At 35.0% G+C, this 19,791-nt stretch overlaps 1 protein-coding gene across 5 annotated transcripts in view; it reads right to left on the bottom strand.

Moving 5' to 3' along the window:
• Window positions 1–19,791, bottom strand: part of EHBP1 (EH domain binding protein 1) — a 303,679-nt gene that overhangs the window by 150,925 nt on the left and 132,963 nt on the right. For all 5 annotated transcript variants that reach the window (XM_081832045.1, XM_081832042.1, XM_081832041.1 and 2 more), the window contains 2 exons: window positions 15,446–15,680; window positions 7,286–7,475 (listed from right to left, as the gene is read on the bottom strand). In XM_081832045.1, the coding sequence (XP_081688171.1) occupies window positions 7,286–7,475; window positions 15,446–15,680 (425 nt within the window). The remainder of the gene's footprint in view (window positions 1–7,285; window positions 7,476–15,445; window positions 15,681–19,791) is intronic.

Raw genomic sequence — 19,791 nt, 5'->3', positions numbered from 1 at the left:
GAGTTAATGGCTTCTTAATTTTATACCCTAGTTGCCTCTCTTGCTTCACCCAAGTCCTTGCCCTGCTGTGCACTCTGTTGTGGTTCTTTTCATTTTTTGTTTTTGTCTGTTTCTTACTATTACAGCCTAAAGCCTATCCAGTACTTGCAGTTGAGAAGGATTCTGTCATAGTTTGTATGAATCTGTTCAAACACTACTAGATATGTTCCTCTTTTTCATGCAATAAAGGATAAGTAATTGGTACTTCCTTCACATTTTTCAATAATGTACCCTAAAGTGATCCTGCCAATATACATCACTAACACTCACTTTACCATTTGTTGCTAACTGCTTAGACTTTACAAAGCATTCTTTATCATCAAAGTACACATATAATTTATTTACCTTATTCAGACTCTTTTCCTATATGGCAACACTTTTGTCTCCATAAGGAAAAAAATGGCAATTCAATCCTCAGTTGGAAAACTGTGACAGGCACTTTAATTCAGTTACTTCAGAATATACTGATATAAAAGAATAACCTCTCAAAATCACATTTAATTATTATACAAAATTTATTTCAAAAGTCAGGCATTCTAATTATGGTTTGTTCATTTGTTTTTATTTTTTTTTAAGATTTATTTATTTGAAGGGGGGGCAGGAGAAAGAAATTATCTTCAAGCAGGCTCCCTGCTGAGTGTGAGGAGCCTGAGGTGGGGCTCGATCCCAGGACCCTCAAGATCATGACCTGAGCCAAAATCAAGAGCCGGCCACTTAACCAACTGAGCCACTCAGGAGCCCCTGTTCATTTGTTTTTAAACAGAATTTAGCATTTTTATCTTTCCCATTAAATACAGTCAGAAAAATCAAGAAGCAAATTCTTAGAGATGTTCTCGATGCTATGGTTGCTCACTTTTCCAGTTTGCAAAGGCCTTTAAGTGGGTTACAGCTACTGCACATTTGTCTGTCAAGTTTCCCTCATCTGTGCACCATGGCTGGGACTAGAGTGAGGCAAGGCAGCACCTTAGAGCACAAGATTCAAGGAGGCATTCACTCTCAGGGTGGTACAGATGTAAAATCTGCCCTTACCCCAATAGGAGACAAGTACTAACTTAAATTTTGTGTCCTACAATCCTCCCTTGCTTCACTCTGGTCCAGACCCTGCAGTACCTATGTGCAAATATGTTTTAGAATTGATATTGCAGGTGCCAAAAAAAGGGGAATGTTTCTCAGTATCCTCACCAGTAATTTTATGCTCTGAAAATTACCATATCTTTTCAGACATCATTAAATGTAGTGAGCTGATTTTGAAGGAAATACTATTTAACTTTTGCTAGCTTAGGTTTCTCGTTTGACTGTGGGTTTTGTTTTTGTTTTTGCATTCTATTGTAGTACTATTCCTAGACTTCTTCATGCTCAGTTGCAAAATATTCTGATGATTTTCCTTTGAAGCCCATGATTGGTTGGCAAATGTCATTTAAAAATAACTGTTTCAAGCAGTTATTATTCAGATATTCTCATAGAACAGATACCAAGATTTGGGCTCATTTGCATCTCCACTATAAAACTCACATTTTAATAGCCTTCTATAGCATAGCCTGCCGGCTGTTCCCTAATATTCATTCTACTCTTCCTTCTTAGTTCTAGAACTCTTGATTTTTAGCTGGGTAATACAACTGCCCAGAATAAAGATTTATTTTCTAATGTCCCTTGCTAGAAGTAGGTGTGACTTTTTTTGTCCTTTTCTTGTTCACTGGACTGGGGCATATTGGCAATGGTTCAAAGATGGCTATCTTGGAAGTCTATGCCAACGATGGTGGATCAGCAAAACAGGAGACTGGGTCCCTGATGCCTTGTGAGGTGACTGTACTGGCAAGAGACCTTCAACATTTTCAAAGGCAGAAATAAATTTTTCTTTTATTTAAACTGGCATTTGAGGGGCACCTGGCTGGCTCATCAGTGGAGCATGAGACTCTTGATCTCAGGGTTGTGAGTTCAAGCCCCATGTTGGGTGTCGAGATTGCTTAAAAATAAAATCATAAAACAAAACAAACAAACGAAAACTGTCATTTGAGGCTTTCTATTGCCCACAGATAATTCTAATCCCAACTGAAATCCCATTAACCAGAGACTCATTTGATTAATAAGATCTTAAAAAATAACAATTCTGGGAGGTTCCACAGACATATTAAGAAAAGTAGTTGATTCAGTGTAATTTTTTCTTTTTTGGGGGGGGTGGGAGGGATGGGGTGGCTGGGTGATAGACATTGCGGAGGGTATGTACTATGGTGAGTGCTGTGAATTGTGCAAGACTGTGGAATCACACATCTGTACCTCTGAAACAGTGTAATTTTTTCTTAATCTTTAGCTAATATCAGCCACACTGAAAGAAGGGTAGCTTTGCAGGGGGAGATAGGGAATTCCAGAACATAAACTATTTTGCAGGGAGAAAACAGGCTGGACTAAACTATCATTAAAAAGGTAAAGGCAGATTGAAGATATTCCAGAGAGAGAAGCAGTTAAAATAGTCACTGATTCCTGAGGCCCAGCTGTATCTCTGCCTAGGGTTCTGTAAAATCTCGTGGGGTCTTTGTAACAGTTATCCTTTTGTTTAAGTGGAAAAAAAAAAAAATCAACCAAATGGCTTGTTTCTGTTAGTTATAACCAAGACTACTAACTAATAGAACAGGTGATACATACAAGAGTGTGCAACTTAGTATTATTGAGGAACAACTTATTCTGGTTAAGTAAGGTATTCAGGTAAGTAAAAATTTTATAGATATCTTGCCCACTCTCTGCACCCCATTGTCATTGAATGCAGTTTGGCATTTTATTTTACAAAATAACTGTGTATTTATCATTGCATTCAATTAAATTCTGATCCTTGTGCTTTTTTACTATTTATCTTGGAAAGTTTGAGACATTTTCAATCTACATATGAGGATATTAACAGTTCAATGTGGGCTCATTGTTTTTTAGCATGAATGGCCTATAGGCATCATTCTGCAGTTTTGCACAGAAGAAATGGAGGTAAGGAACTTTCTAGGAGGTCTTTAGGTGCAAAAGCTGAAAAAGGTGTTTGTCTTGTGGTTTGAATTTGCTCCTGGGACCAATCAAAGGAACTGCTGTATGTAATTTTGACTTTGGTTTACCCTGGGCTTCCCACAGTTACAGCAATCTGTACTCAAATTCAAAAATATATGAGTGTAAACCTTAGGACTTTGCCAGAACTTTCTAGAAAGAGGTAACAATGTAAGTGGAGGCCTGAGTTATTTAGCTGGGCCTTGAGATATGGCTGGGGTTTTCACTTTTAGAGATGGAAGAAGTGGATAGTAGTATCACTGTCAAACATTGGAGTTTCACCAATCAGGATCTTTGAGGGAGCCCTTCTCCACTTGACCAGGCTCATTTCATCAACAAATGTGCAATGGGGCTCTTCTCTATGCTATCACAAAAATGTAAGTTTAATTTATTTTAATTCTTTCTTGTCATTGATAGTTGGCTATTCATATATTCTGATTTTTATGGAATTGGGTATATAATGTTTAATAATATACTTCAGCAGATACATCTAGTAACAATGTTGTTTATGTTCCTAAACTTGCTCTCATAATTTTAATTGCATTTTATACTATGTTGCATGAATTATATCTAGGAACTCAGAGTTATATATTTATTAACTTATAGTCAGTAAATGATGGTCAGCCACCACTGACCCTAACTTATCATTTTATTTTATTGGATGGTTGTATATATTTAATGTCAGGTTACTTCTCTACACACTTGCCTTTTTTCCTAAGTTGTCTTTAAAAGTATTACGGTTTGGGGGCACCTGGGTGGCTCAGTCGGTTAAGCGTCTGCCTTCAGCTCAGGTCATGATCACAGGGTCCTGGGATGGAGCCCTGTGTAGAGCTCCCTGCTAGGGGGTCTGCTTCTCCCTCCCTCTCTGTCCCTCCCCCTGCTCGTGCTCTCTCTCTAATAAATAAATAAAATCTTAAAAAAAAAATAAAAGTATTATGGTTTTATCACTTTATAAATACAGAAATCAGTGGTCTGAAGTGTGGAGTTTACATAGATTTAAAACACTGAAGAATCCTTAGCTGCCTTCGGGGTAGTTTGAATTTTATTTGCAATATAAGTACATGCTTCTTATCACTTTGTTTAAATTCTGATCTTAGTTCTTTTTCATAAATTTTCTGAAAAATAAGTAGTTTCAGGTGACAGGTGGGGAAATTAATCATCTGGCTGAGCACGTGTCACACCAAATGCTCTTCAGCTTCTACAGTCAGTTATCACTGAGTGCAGCCTGGCATTTTGTTACACCAAACAATTGTGGTGTGATATCCTTTTATTATTCGACTAAAATGTGAACCAAAAGCTTTATTTGAACTATTATCTCCTTTCAATTTACAAATAAGGAAAGTAATTGGCCAGGAGAGTACCTTAAAACCATTAAAACTCTTTAATAATTTTAATGGAAATGTTTTGATGTAAAACACACTTTCCTGCTTCCCTAAACAGAATATGGTATACAATACACACTAAGACTTTTTCATATTGACTCAAAGTTACCAAAATGGTCAAGTATTTTACTCAGCTTTAATAGTGCAAAGTCTTCAGGAACTACTAGGAAATAGATACATATATAAATATACATACATACATACATACATGTATATATCTATTCTTATGATGAATACACCCCATACTACTGTGCTTTCTCAGCTGCCATTTATCACTTTTATTATTGTCAGTACGCTATTGATTCTAATCTTCCTTATCTCATACATAATTGTGTCATTCGTGGTTTCCAATTTTTTTTGGTTTGGCAATGGTCCATTTTTTAAAATGAAATCTTACATGAATTCCAACATACAAACTGAATGAATATGGATTTCTGCTGCGGAAGTGGAATGGGAGCTAGTGTCCTGCTGCTAAGCTTCTATACCTGGTCTTCAGAGCAGAACACTGAGGTACCTGATGAAACCCCAGGCCACCATCAAATAGTTTAATACCACTTGTCAAACCTAAGAGTGACTTCCTCTATTCTGAAGGATAAACTTTTTTAGAAAATGTTACCTTGTACCTTGTGCAGAAGGCAGCAACAACAGAAACATCCATGACCTCATTACTCAGTAACTTCAATTATTGTAACAAACACAAATGGAAGTAAAACACATGTAAGGTTCAAACGTTCAAATACAGAAAGGTAAAAAAGGAAAAGAAATGCCTTCCTCAGTCTTGTGCATACCCTGTATTGTACCAAAACCCTTCTCCTCAAAGGTAACCATTATTAAATTACCTATAATTCCTTCCATAATGTATATGAGTGTGGATGTCTATGTGTGTAGGAATATATGTGTGAATAAATCTTTTTAAAATAAGACTTTATACATATAGAAGCTATTAGACGTTACACATTTTATTTTTTTACCTAATAATATATCAGCAATCTTTTTTAAAATTAATTTTTCACAGTTGTATTTCACATAATTGAGTTAACTCCCAGATCAGCAGAATGTGCTACTTAGGATATGACTGATTGTGTTTCTACTGTCTGTGTCTGAGCATAATAAGAAGAGAAGCATGGTGCCTTTCCCATAAACATCATTTATTCCATGATATACCTGCAGTGGAACACTGTCCTCAAAATAATGTAGAAAATAGCTATGTTATATGTCACTAGAACAGAACTTAATCGGCAGGTAGGTATAACAATGTTTCTATAGAATAATGTATTTAGGGTTCCAACTTGGAAATGGAAATATCTCTTTAGAGGTAGAATGGCACAGTGGGAAAAGTATGGGTTTTAGTCTCAAAGGACCTGAATTTTAATGCAGGCATGTCACTACTAGTTTTATCATTTTGAGCAAGTTACTTAACAAAGGTTCAGTTTCTCATATATAAAAAGAAGATAATGGTATGTATTTCTCAGGTTGTTCTATGGATCAAATGCATACAAAAGGCACTGTTAAATTCCTTTTCATTCCCCTACAAAGAGATTAGGATTTCTTGATTAGCTTCAAACTCCTGATGGACTGACTATAGGAGAGGTTGGGGCAGGGAGTAGACAATGGAGTAGAGATTTGGGAGACAAGGATTTAGGTATTCTTGTGCCCTAATTACTGTCTTTTTTTTTTTCTCTCATGGATACAGGAATTGGCCATCTCCTTTGCTTTAATTTCTACCATTTGCTGCTTTCATTTAGAGTTGCAACCCCACTCCCACCTTTCCCTAGTCAATTAGAAGATAGAATTTAGTCCTGGTTTCTCCCCCTAGAGTTACAGGGTTAAAAAATACCTGATATAAAAACAAACACCTGAAGATTGACTTCTAGAATAGCAGAATGAAAACCTCAGGGAACTCACTCTCTCTCTAAAACAATGAAAATACAGGCAAACAAACAATTTCAGGACTCTGGCATTTAACAAAAACCAAAGAATGAACTGAAAAATCCAAGAGAAATTACTGAACTTCAGTGCCCTTGAGAAAAACAGCAGCCCAGGCACCTGAGGTAGAGTATGGCCCGGGTATCACACAATTAATGAAAATACCAGTTCCAATCCTGTTTCTACTGGTTAAGGGACCCACGACCTTTACTTTATCCCACTGAGTTTCATGAAGTTCACCTTATTTTTTCCTTAACTACCTGTGAGAATTAAATAATGTAATATGAACAGAACACCCATGAGTTGATGGGCAAAAGTTACTTACCTAAAAAAACTTGCTAAATCCAACATTTCTACCTTAAACACACAAGATGTCATCCTATTTGCAACCAAATCATGTAAAAGCTTTAGACTTGTTCCAACAATGTGTCTTACCTTTCCATGTAATTATTATGCATTAAAACTTCTAAAAATAGTGACAATAGGCCAAAATTTTAATTTGACATAAATCAAAATGACAATATTGAAATTGTTCAATAAAGCATTTTTCTGCACTGGGCCTTAATCTTCCAGTATGTTTCTCAAAGGATGATTTCTACTCCTTCCTCGATATCAGTGCAAGCTGTCCCTCATACCTCATTGCTTTAGAGCACCCATCCCTACAATTATAATGTCTTTCTTCCTCTATTTCAAAACAGCATTTTAAAAAATCTTAACTCAAACTATCGAATCATACTGTTCTATAAATTTACAGGCTCCCAAACATATACACAGTGTTGCAGTATAAAGGATTTACTTGGATTTTACTTTTAAATCATCAAAAATAGCAAATAATGACTTTTCTTAATTTGAATTAAATTGCATGGGGGAAAAAAGATAAAATATAGTACATATTTTTACTAAGAATAAACTCCTACCTTAGGAGAAGTGGAGAGATCTCTTCCTGCAGAAATAATGGTGTTTTCATTTACTCCTCCTGTTTTTGGTGAGATGGCTGGCGGGGCTGGAGCTTTTCTTTTCACTCTCCTTTCAGTTTCCAGTTCTTGAATTGGAGTTACCAAATTATTTGGAGGAAGAGTTGGTTTAGGTTCATAAAAAGGATTAGATCTAAATGAAAGAAGAATTATTGTTAAATGTTACTCTAAAAACAGTTCATTCCTAGCTAAAATAAGAAAAAAATAAAAATTTATGAAAATTTATAAAACTAAAAAATACTGAAAATGATAAGGAGAAACCCAAACTAGTGATAACCTACAATTTAGAAACAATCACTATTACTCTATTGTTTTGTTAATCACTGACAATAAAATTTTTCCCTTTTAAAAAGTATTTTTAAATTTTTTTCATACAAGGTCACACTTAGCTCTATTATATATAGATCCTTAGAAAAATGTTTATAGTAATAGTAAATCCTATATACTCCCCACACCCAAGGAAAAGGAAATAAGATGTGGAAATATTGATTTGCTTTCTTATGCGTCCCACATCAAACATTTTTTTTTCCTGTGCTTCATTCCTTCTCATTAAGATGAAATGCCTTTAGAAGTTCATTCAGCAAGGTTCTGTTAATAGTAAATTCTCCCAGGTATTGAAAATGTCTTTATGTCACACTTAAATGATAATTTAGCTAGGTAGAGAATTCTAGTTGTCAGTTAATTCATCTCAGCACTCTGATGATATTAGCCCACTGTCAGCCTACTCTTGCTCTTTTATAAGTCATCTTTTATCTTTGGTTGCTTTTAGGATCTTCTTTTTTCTTCCGGTTTTGAGCAATTTTACTATGATATGTGTAGGTGTGGATTTCTCTTAATTTATCCTGTTTCAGGCTCCTTCTATCTCCTGAGTCTGAAGATGTATGTTTCATTAGTTCTGAAAAATTATCTACCATTATCTTTGATAGCCTCTTCTCTATTTTCTCTATTCTCTTCTTTAGAAAATCTTATTAGATGTATGTTGAATTATCTCTCTCCTTCATATTTTTACAAATTTTCATTCCTCCTCTGTTATATTCTGGATAATTCCCTCACATCTATGATCCAGTTAACTTTTTCTCTCTTCATCTGTGTCTAATTTACTGTTTAATTCTCTATGAATTTTTAATTCTGATAAGCATTTTTCTTCATGCGGCTATGTGTAAAATACCTCAGGTACAGAGATTTGAGTCATCATTTAAACATATTTATTTCAGAGTCTCAATCTGATAAATCTATTCAAGTTCTTGCATGTACAATCCTAGTGTTTCTTTTGTCTCCTGATTTTCTCTTGGTATACTGTTTCCTTGTATGATTTGTAATTCTAGGTTTCAAGTTCAGGGCTTAATCTGAGGAAATCCTGCATGGTCTGAGCTGGGAGTGCCTCTCTTCACTGTTTATGTTTGTATTTACTGAGTGCTTCAGAAGCCATTTTATGTGCTATTTTCTTGGCTTGGAGGATCTCAGGCTACCCTACCAATATAATGTCAAATCCATAGAAGATTTGGGTGGGCCTATGTGCTTATAACTTCTCTGGGAAGACTTTTTTTTTTCTTTTTTTCCTCTACCTACAGTCTAGGCCCAGGCAAAAAACCTTCCTTGTTAAGTCCTTTTATGAAGAGATGAGTTTTTTTCTCATTAGTTATCCATAAACACAAGTATTTGGTGTATGTGATGATTATTCTTCCTATAAACTGTTATCCTGGTTTTTATTAGTTTGTTGCATTTTTTCCCCAACAGCGGTTGGTTCTCTAGAATCCTATGTGTAAAGAATAAAATTTCTGAGTCCACAAGGTTAAGTACCAGCTGACCCAAATATAGTGATTATTCCAAGGGAATTCCACCTAGTCGTATAAGGCCTATACTGTTGATAACCCTCTGTTTCAATTATGAATGCTCTTTTAACTACAACAGTATCAGACTCACTTAGAACCAATACCAATTATGTACTCCTTTGCCTAAGAATTTATACATAGACAGTCAAATCATGAGACTGAGTACCAAGGAGATATGGATCAGAGATGGGAAATATATCATACTTGTGATGTCATTCTTATGCTATACTCATGGCAACAATTAGTGTCACGGGATTCCTTCCATTGAGCTAGGGTATACCATAGAATCTCTTTCAACTCTGCTCAAGTAGTTGCTTTTAACTGAATGGAGTTGGCATTTACAAAGAAACCTATTTCCTGTTCTTCCTCTACTTATGTCTGTGCATTCAAGAGAATAAGAACAGGAAACAGATACATACTTGAAAATTTGCTTTTCAGACAAAATATTCTTGCCTAGTGAGTGATCAAGATATGCATGAAGTATTTACATCCCATGCTTACAACCTGGAGAAGAACTTGGGGATATCAAAGTAAGGAACAATGTTAAAATAACTAGGTGTTCAGAAAAACCTGAACATTCTCTCTGAAAAGAGATATGAAAGGTATCACATCTAGCCTAGAATGGAGGGCTTGCCAATAACATTATTAACTAAGATTAATAAAGTGTTTATGCTGTGCTAGGCACTATTTTAAGTAATTCACATGTTTTAACCCATTTAATCCTTACAACAAGCTTGTTTCTTGGCCTAATTTTATTGATAGCCTCATACAGCTGTTTTTCAAACTCTAAAAGTAGTTTGAAGGGAGGTAAATGTAAAGAAATAAGATGAAAACATTTTTCTTAAAACTCCAAAACTTAAAAAAGAGAAAAATCTTTTTCCCCCTAAACTTAACTACTTGCCAACTAATGTTACATGTTTCAGAACTGAACAGACCCATTTCAATCTAACTGAATTAATTCAGTTATATGAATTATTTAGGTGATATTCTAAAAAATTGTTCTTGGTTAGGTCTCTCTAGAATAAACTTCCATAGCAGTTTGTAAGATGGTAGCTGCCACAATAATCATTATTTTTAATTTGTTGCATAAATATGGCTAGTTTTAAGAAAACACAAGAAGTGTTAGAGGGTATTTATATTATGAAAGGATTTGTGCTTCAAAGAAAACAATGTCAGAATCTCAAAACAGGTATGATTCAGTACACTTTAACTTAATTTACAATACTCAGTTGCATGCAATTTTTATAAAACATATCTAGTACGTATACAAAAGTAACTAGATATTGTCCTTTTTCTTCCTATCTCTGACTGCTTCAAACCACTTGGGTCTCCGTCTAACCACTTGAATATTAGTATTCTTGTCAAAAGAAGGTAAATGCAAGTAGAAAAGAAGCTCATAATCGCTGATTTCCAAAGTTGGATCATAAGACTCATATTCCTAGAAACATAATCAAAACAGATATTTTCTTGAAATAATTAGAGCTATGTTTCTCAATCTGTTTTACCCTATGACATGTAGTAAAAATGAAATTTGTATGTTACACTATCATAAAAACATAGGAAGCTGCTGGAAAATCAGGGTACCAGGGACTCCAGCTGCCCTGGACCACGCCTCACCACCAGAAGGACTAGAGGAATGAGTGTGTCTGCATACACTTATAATCTATTGGTGAGAAAACAGTGTGCTAGGCACCACCACTTGCTAGGTACTAAATCAGAATAAGACAAGCTTCTACTTCTAAGGGCTTTGAATAATCCTCCCTATGGATCAGACATTTCTAACTAAAACTGAATTTCCTACTCTTTAAGAATAAACAGGATATGATTCTATTTATGTGATACTCAAATCTGTATGGGCAAAAGGTAGATTAATAGTTTTCAGGAGATAGGGGAGGGGAGGAATTGAAACTAATAGGTAAAGGATTTCTTTTTGGGGTGACAAAAATGCTCTGGAATTAGACTGTGGTGATGGCTGCACAACAGAGTGAATTAGCTAAGAACCAGTGAAGCGTACACTTTAAATATGGAATTTTATGTCATGTGAAGTATATCTCAATAAAAAAAGTGCTATTAAAAAAGTGAATAGTAGGGGCGCCTGGGTGGCTCAGTTGTTAAGCGTCTGCCTTCGGCTCAGGTCATGATCTCAAGGTCCTGGGTTCAAGCCCCGCATCGGGCTCCCTGCTCCGCGGGAAGCCTGCTTCTCCCTCTCCCACTCCCCCTGCTTGTGTTCCCTCTCTCGCTGTGTCTCTCTCTGTCAAATAAATAAATAAAATCTTAAAAAAAAAAAGGTGAATAGTATATACTGTGCTACAAAAAAGTGAATATATATATAGTATATATGGTTATGAACATGCTCCCTTCTCTATAAAAATAAGTTATATACTGATCAAAGCATTTTTAAAAATACTTAATATTTTTAGTAAAGAAAAATTATTTAAGGAACTAGCATAATTTCCACATTCCACTGATCATCTATGATTTGAATAACCTATTTCAGGACTTCCTACATCACTTTGAATAAGCAAAAATTATTTTCATCTTTGTATTATATACTTGAGTAATAGATTAGTTGTATCATTAACTCACTGTGAACTAAAGATTCATCATTTACATTAAGTGGAAAACTGGACAGAATAATTTCAAATGACATTATTCACTGCTTAGAAAATAATTCATCCAAGAAAAACAATTACAGAAAGAAAAACTGTAAGTTGATTAGAAATAGGATTAACCTACTGAAAAAATAATAAAATATGAAGCAAGGGTATAGTGAAATCTGAAGTCTGTTCCTCTCACTTTGAAAATTTATGTTTCTTTGGACAAACCACATTTCTTAAATGAGTGTGTAGCTTCTCTGAATAAAATTCAAAGACAACTTTCCTTCGGAAATTGACATACAACCATACCAGAAATGATTTTATGCTGGATCTCAAAAATCATTTCATAAACGTTTGAAAAAATATTATTGGTTTCTCAGTTTTCATTTTTGCTACATAAACTAGAATGGCTGAACGAACTCCCAAACACAAGACAACTGAGAAAATCCCTGTGGTTGCTAAGTGTACAGGACATGTGCTACTGGCACTGAAGTTTACTTTCTCCTGGTGCTGATGGACATGCTGAGGTTCTGAAGGTTGCTTTACACATCAAAGGACTCAGCAGTATTTATTCGTGATAGTTTTATGTCAGAGGATGCAGGAAGAGTTTGGTAATGGAAGATGAGTAATACAGGCTTTTCACTCGATGAAAGGTCATTAGTTTATTATTGAAGTAAGAACAAATTTTGGAAGATTTCTGCTAATGTAGTGGGACCTACAAACTTTTGGAGAAAAAAGGATGAGAAATAGAGTTCTTCCTGGACTCTCAAATTAGCTGATGAGCAATCTTTAGACTCTGTATGTATATTCCTATTAAAAAAAAAAAAAAAGCTTAAGTGTTTATAGGTTCCCTCTGGTAATCTCAGATGATTGAGCAATTTAGAATGTTCTTTATTCATGAGAAACTTGTAAAGACTATGACTTTCATGTGGAAAAAAAGAATGGTCAAAAGGAAACACCCAGTGATTCTGATTTTAGTTTTTATTAAGGCATTTTAAAAGTTTAAGCAAACACTAGATGTCTCTTTAATTTGTTAATAGGAGAGAGCAGGGTGTGTGTGTGAGTTGTGTAATACTCATGCATCTTGGAATGACTGAACCCTTGTACTTCAAGTTTATATTTACATTCAAATACTCTAGGTGTGTGGCTATTACTCAGCACCTACACCACCCATGAGAAATTTTATTTTGATCACACATTGGCTATTTCAAAGAAAACAAATATAATAACTTCAGTAAGAGTTCTGCCAACTTCTTCAATCCCTGTATAGTTATTAATTGGTACTGAAATCTAAACCTGGATTTGGAATCAGATGATTACTATGATGTATTTCTATGTACTTACAGAAAGTTAGAACTTTTTTTAGGTTTTATCAAAACCTAACTAGGCCCATGGAGAGTCACAGGCATATGGTGTAAAATGGGAAAAGGCTGAGAAATGTAGTTCCAGAGCAAAAGAAAACAAGTCAACTACCTCATTCTTTCAAATCAAATATTTGAATTTGGTTATTGTAGTTCCCTTAAATAATCGCTCTTCTAAGTCAAACAGTCCCTATGCCCTCAATCACTGCTCATTTGATGTGGTTTCTGGGCATTTTGATGACTCTGTTGCTCTACTCTTTTAATGCTCTGAATCATCGATGCCCCTTGTAAAGTGCAGCACCCAGAAGTAAAACAGTGCTCACAACAGGAGCTAACCAACGCACAGGAAAGAAATGACATTTCTTCCTTAACACTAAGCAACTACTCCCAATTTCATACATTGAAGGAGCCTTTTTATTATTCCCCTCTCAATCTATAACATCCCCATTATTTTGAAAGATTTTTCTATTAAACTGTATTTTTAAAGGAATAACTATTTTTCCCAAGATCTAAATAATCTTAATAACACTAAAATTCACATATTTCTGAGAAAAACAAGACCCATACAGCCTCACTACAAGTAAACATGTAATTACTATTCAATTAATTCCATCACCTATGACATTTCTGCATCCATATCTCATGACTGTTTCCTCCTCCTGATGGGTCAGATTTTCCTGCTGCTTTATATGCCTGATAGATTTTTGACCAGTTGTCAGACATTGTGAATTCTGTTTTGGGTGCTGGATTTTTTGGTATTCCCTTTGGTATCTCTGGTATATTTGTATGGCGTGCAGATAAGTTACTTGGAAATATTTTGATTCTTTTGAGCCTTGCTTTTAAGCTTTGTTAGGCAAGCCCAGAACAGCCTTTACTCTAGGGCTAACCTCACCACATTATTGAGACACCATTATGAGGACTTGACTTGATGTCCCAAGTGTAAGGAACAGCTTGGAAACATAAACTATTCTTGGTCCTGGGTGAACTCCAGGGATGTTTCTGTGAGATTCTTTGTCCTTGGTAATTTCCTCATATGCATGCTTTCATTAATACTCAGCTAAAGACTCAAGGAGAACCTTCTACAGATCTCTGAAACTCAGTTTCTGAGTAGCTCTCTCCTCTCTGATACTCTGTCCACAATTCCATTCTCTTCAGTACCCCCAAAGTCCAAACTGTCTCCTAAACCCATGGAGATTACTAGGACTTTTGGGTTCTTTCTCCCTGAACTAGAGTTGGAAATTCTCTCCCATAAATAAGACTTCGAGAAGTAAGGGCTCACCTTCTTGTTTCTGTTTTCTCAGAAATCACAGTCCTGTGCTATTTGCATACAATATCTGAAAACCACTGTTTCATATATTTCATTCAGTTTTTTAGTTTTTAGTTTTTTAAGACAAGAAGCTGTATCAGTCTATTACTCCATCATGACTAGAAGTGGAAGTTTTGTTGTTGCTGTTTAACACACTCAGGGCCACGGTCTGCAGCCACACAGGCTGTGAACTGTGTAACTCCAGAATACAATGTGCACACACCCTTCTCCTATCCTCACCCCAGATTTGAGTAAAATGGCAGCCCTAATCATACTGACTTTTTATAATGAGCTTGTAATCAATAACAATCATATTTGGGTAAGAATAATAACTCAAATAAAGACAATTTCTAATTTCTAATTGTTATGGTCTTGTTGTTTGGCATTTGAACAAGTGTTCTCATCAAAACAATATCATAAATGATGATCTGGTTCCCACAAGAGAACCTAACACTATTGAAGTGTAATGCTTACAGTAATTGATTAAAAACATCTAAGTGCCGGGCGCCTGGGTGGCTCAGTTGGTTAAGCGACTGCCTTCGGCTCGGGTCATGATCCTGGAGTCCCGGGATCGAGTCCCGCATCGGGCTCCCTGCTCGGCGGGGAGTCTGCTTCTCCCTCTGACCCTCCCCCCTCTCGTGTGCTCCCTCTCTCATTCTCTCTCTCAAATAAATAAATAAAAAAAAAAAAAAAAAAAAAAAAACATCTAAGTGCCATTTATAATATGGTTCCTATGAGAATACACAATTGGAATTCTAACTAGAGATTTCAATAACATATTTCTCTCCATTGTTAGTTTAGGATGCACATACATCTACATGGAAGAGCGTGGAAGAATCAGCATCAAGATCATAAAAATTCAGATGGACATGAGATAGATACTAACTTGTAAACTGTATATTAACACTGGGGCAGACCTCTTTTTACCCATGTAAAGCTAGATTACAGAAGCATCTCTTTAAACATAAAGACTAACTTACAATGATAGCAAAATAAAATGTACTTACTCATCCAACTCTTCTTCTGTTTTAGAACTGTCAGCATAGAGGTACTTGCTCATGTCCACAGGTCTTACATTTTTTCTTTTTGTAGACTGAGGAGGAGAATCCTTTATAGTTACAAAAGTTTCTGGCTCATCAAATGGGTTCAAATACTGTGGAGTCTGTATCTCTTTAAAGGGATTATAGCTATTATAAAAAGATTCCTCTGATTTTTTAGGTGATGCTGTTTCAGTGATGGGTTCTATAAAACAATAGCAAAAAATGAATTAAATCAAATTAATATTATCTGATATTTTCTTATATTTTTAGTGCTTACAAAAATAACCTTGAATTAATACTCTATGGGGCTGAAAGAGTCAAAACAATAATATGTTTTAGAGGGGCTAAGTTCAGAAGATGCGTTACCTGAGATCTTTGTCTACTTCTCCAGGAATGCTGCTCCTCAAAATGGCAGCTCTGAACAGGCTATTTTTATTTTTATTTTTATTTTATTTTATTTATAGGGGGAGAGACAGAGAGAGAGGGAGGGAGAGAATCTTAAACAGGCTCTGCACCCAGCATGGAGCCCAACGTGGGGCTTGATCTCATGACCCTGAGATCATGACCTGAGCCAAAATCAAGAGTAGGATGCTTAACCAACTGAGCCACCCAGGTGCCCCTAAAATGGCATTTTTGGAATGCCCTTGGGGTCTCTAATATTATTAGCATTATGTTATGCCAATTTTTGAAATTTTAACCTTCTTAGAGGTACAATATTCTATTTATTGTTTATTTCATTTGCCTATACTAGCTTGCCATCCTAAACTGATATAAAATAAATTTGTTTTTAAGAACACAAAGTGGATTAAATTTTGAAATTGTCTTTGGTAGTTACACAAGCAGAGACCACTTAGGGAGCTGAAAATTCATTCTGGACTATATCAGATATATATCCACATATCACTGAATTTGTTTCACAAAGCCTTCCAAGAGGTTTCCGTATGCTACAAGATCTTAAAATCTAGAGTTTTTAATGAGATTGTTGATTTTTTTCAATATAACTTTGATCCAATAAGTACTCTATTTAATAAGGTAAAGGACTAACATAAGAATTCTCAGATAGAGAGTACTACATTGAAATCATATTGATAAACTGATGACATGTTACACCAAATTTTTCTAAATTTTATTATTTTAAATTTCATTTTGAAAACCAAGGTACCCTTAAAAATAAAATTCTGACTCCCAGCACAAAAAGCACTACAATAGCATCATGTCCTCCAACGACACTTACGAAGAAGTGCTTAGTACCAGCCTTTTTCTTCTTATGTGTCTTAATATGTTAAAACAAAACTAGAACTTGTAACAAAACTGTCCAACATTTGGTCATGGATTCTGATAAAAACAAATGTTTTCCCAGACTGAAGAAAAGTTTCAGAAAGCCAACAATCAGAGGGTAGTTTAAAAGTTAATTTTAATTACGCCATGCAATTCTGACAAAATACTGTAGAAGGCAGAAAATTGGTTACTGAAATTCTCAAGAAAATAACTATTTCATAAGTGACACTTCAAACAATTTAATCCAATTATTATAAAAATTTCATGACTGACATATTTATGACTTTTATATTTTAAAGTCAAGCTCCTTTTACTTATACTTCAGACATTAGCCCAGAAAACTTATTTTGTCTTTATATTGGAGAAAAACCTCTAAATTGAAATTCCATACACCATGGAGAAGCAATTATAAAATGTAAAAGAGAATTCATAAAATCTTAATAAATACGGAAATGAATTTAAATAAATCTTAAATTTTAAATTTAAATTTAAATCTAGACTACACAAGAGAAGAGATAACAGTAACCGTGTAACGTTTTAACACTAGGATAATATTCAAACTTAACACTTCATTAGAATCTTTATAACAATGTAAACGAGGCATTTTCTTTTCTCTATAGGGGAAAAGAGGCTGGAAAATTTTTGCCTATTCAATTTTTATTAACAAATATCAAGTCTCAAATGCTTGAGAAAACAACAAAACTGGTCAACAGAAATAAGATTTTTATTTTTACTTTCAGAAAGAGGATTGCAAAACTTGATCTAAGCAAATTCATCAGTTACAAAACCAAAAGCAAGACAGCATTCAAACTATAGAGCACAGTTTGAAGATGACAGAAATGGCAACAAAGGAGGGTTTAAAATGAGATTATTTTATATAAAAGCTAACAAACACATTTAATACTTTCTAAGAGGGTCACTGATGCACAGAATGTCATGAATCTAAGAGGAGAATTGAAGCTGTAAAAGCAAATAAAAGAACCATCTAAACAACTTCAACACATTATTTTTTCCTCACATGCTTTTCTTACTTGAAGATGCAAATTTTTCATCAATAAAAGTTTAAAAATTATTTCTTAAAAAACAAGTATTCTTCTATTAGAAAATAATTAAACCAAAGACTCTAAGACACGTATATTTAAAGAAAATATTGGTTGTCACATTTTTTTTTTTTTTTTTTAGCTCTATAGGCATGGTTAAAGATTCTGAATCAGGTTGACTAACCTCTCCTAAATAGAAATACTGTATTATGTGTTATCTCCTACTGCTTTCTTTACCTCAGAAAACAGACCCACATATATAGATATATTTTTTTAAAGATTTTATTTATTTGACAGAGAGAGACACAGCAAGAGAGGGAACACAAGCAGGGGGAGTGGGAGAGGGAGAAGCAGGCTTCCCGCGGAGCAGGGAGCCCGACGTGGGGCTCGATCCCAGGACCCTGGGATCATGACCTGAGCTGAAGGCAGACGCTTAACGACTGAGCCATCCAGGCGCCCCAACCCACATATATATTTTTTTTTTTTTTTTTTTTTTTTAAAGATTTTATTTATTTATTTGAGAGAGAGAATGAGAGACAGAGAGCCTAAGAGTCAGAGGGAGAAGCAGACTCCCTGCCGAGCAGGGAGCCCGATGCGGGACTCGATCCCGGGACTCCAGGATCATGACCTGAGCCGAAGGCAGTCGCTTAACCAACTGAGCCACCCAGGCGCCCCAATTTTTTAAAACTATTTTTATTTGATTTTGAAATGGAAAACTCAAATACTGATGTCTCAAAATATTTTGGTAATATTTTTAAAACTCAGAATACTCAGATATATGTAGTACACAATTGAGGAGAAGCCATGTGGTCAAAAGAAGACACTTATTAGGAATCTCAGCTCCAACTCCACTTCCATTTACCTAAAGTTCTTGTTCAACCAGTGAATTCCTCCTGGCCTCAGCTTCCTAATCTATGAAAAGAGGCAGCTGAAGTAGACTACTTCTAAGATTTATTATAATTATTGACATTTAAAATACATTCTTAATATATATAGGTCACAAACAACATAAAATCTCATTAAATTAAATTTACAAATTTAGAATCTGGTAAGAAGGGAGAAAATAAAGGAAGAGAAGGAGAAATGGATTACAAAATGATATTGCTCCAATAAGAGTAAATCCTGAAGTTAAAACCTCATTTTCACCATGAGAGGTAGTAACAAAATTCTTCAAAGTTCTTGAGGATTTCATAAGAGCAGTCTAAAAGATGTATACACTGGTTGATCATTCTTGCACTTACTTTGAAAAAACAGTTTAATTGGCCTCACTTCTTCAACAGCTCTTATCTAGGCTTTAAGAGTTCAAAACTACTTGATAAGAAAAATGACTCAGGAAAAAACTTCCGTGGATGTATTCCTTACAAGTATGTTGTATATATGATAGCAGGGTTTTCAATCTTCTTTTTGCTCCATGCTATTTACATGCACAACTTACTCTCACTACTGACTATAATTCTCAGCCAAAGACATGGAGTGGTGGGTGGGGGGAGTTCATTGGACTCTCTGAGAGTGAGGGCAGAGGAGCTGACAGAGGGAGAAGCCATCCCACAATCCCAATATCAGCATGTCTCATAACTTGACCTTACCTGGTAGGCTAATCTAATGAGACTTTACTATATGCCAGCTAGGTGAAATACTGTTATCTTTAACATTAGAGCTTTACCATCTAACTTGACCAAACTAATAGAGAATTTAAAAATAACCCCCATGTAGAAGGTGGGTGGAGAGGAAGGGTGAAATAGGTGAAAAGGACTCAAATTACACTTATCGTGATGAGCACTGAGTAATATATAGAATTGTTGAATCACTGTTTGGTACACCTGAAACCAATATAACACTGCATGTTAATTCTACTGGAATTAAAAAAAAAAAATAAGCTCCATGTAAATGTTTATGTAAAGGTTTATTTTTTCTTTAAAAACAATTCAATGGAAGCTACCCAGATTTGCTAATCAACTGCACTGAACACAATATCATCATAAACAAAAATTATTT

The sequence above is a fragment of the Leptonychotes weddellii genome, chromosome 10 (assembly GCF_054177405.1).
Source record: "Leptonychotes weddellii isolate Sample4059 chromosome 10, ASM5417740v2, whole genome shotgun sequence".
NCBI lineage: Eukaryota > Metazoa > Chordata > Mammalia > Carnivora > Phocidae > Leptonychotes > Leptonychotes weddellii.
Note: the sequence above shows the minus strand (reverse complement) of the source record. Positions and strands in the feature narration are given on the sequence as shown.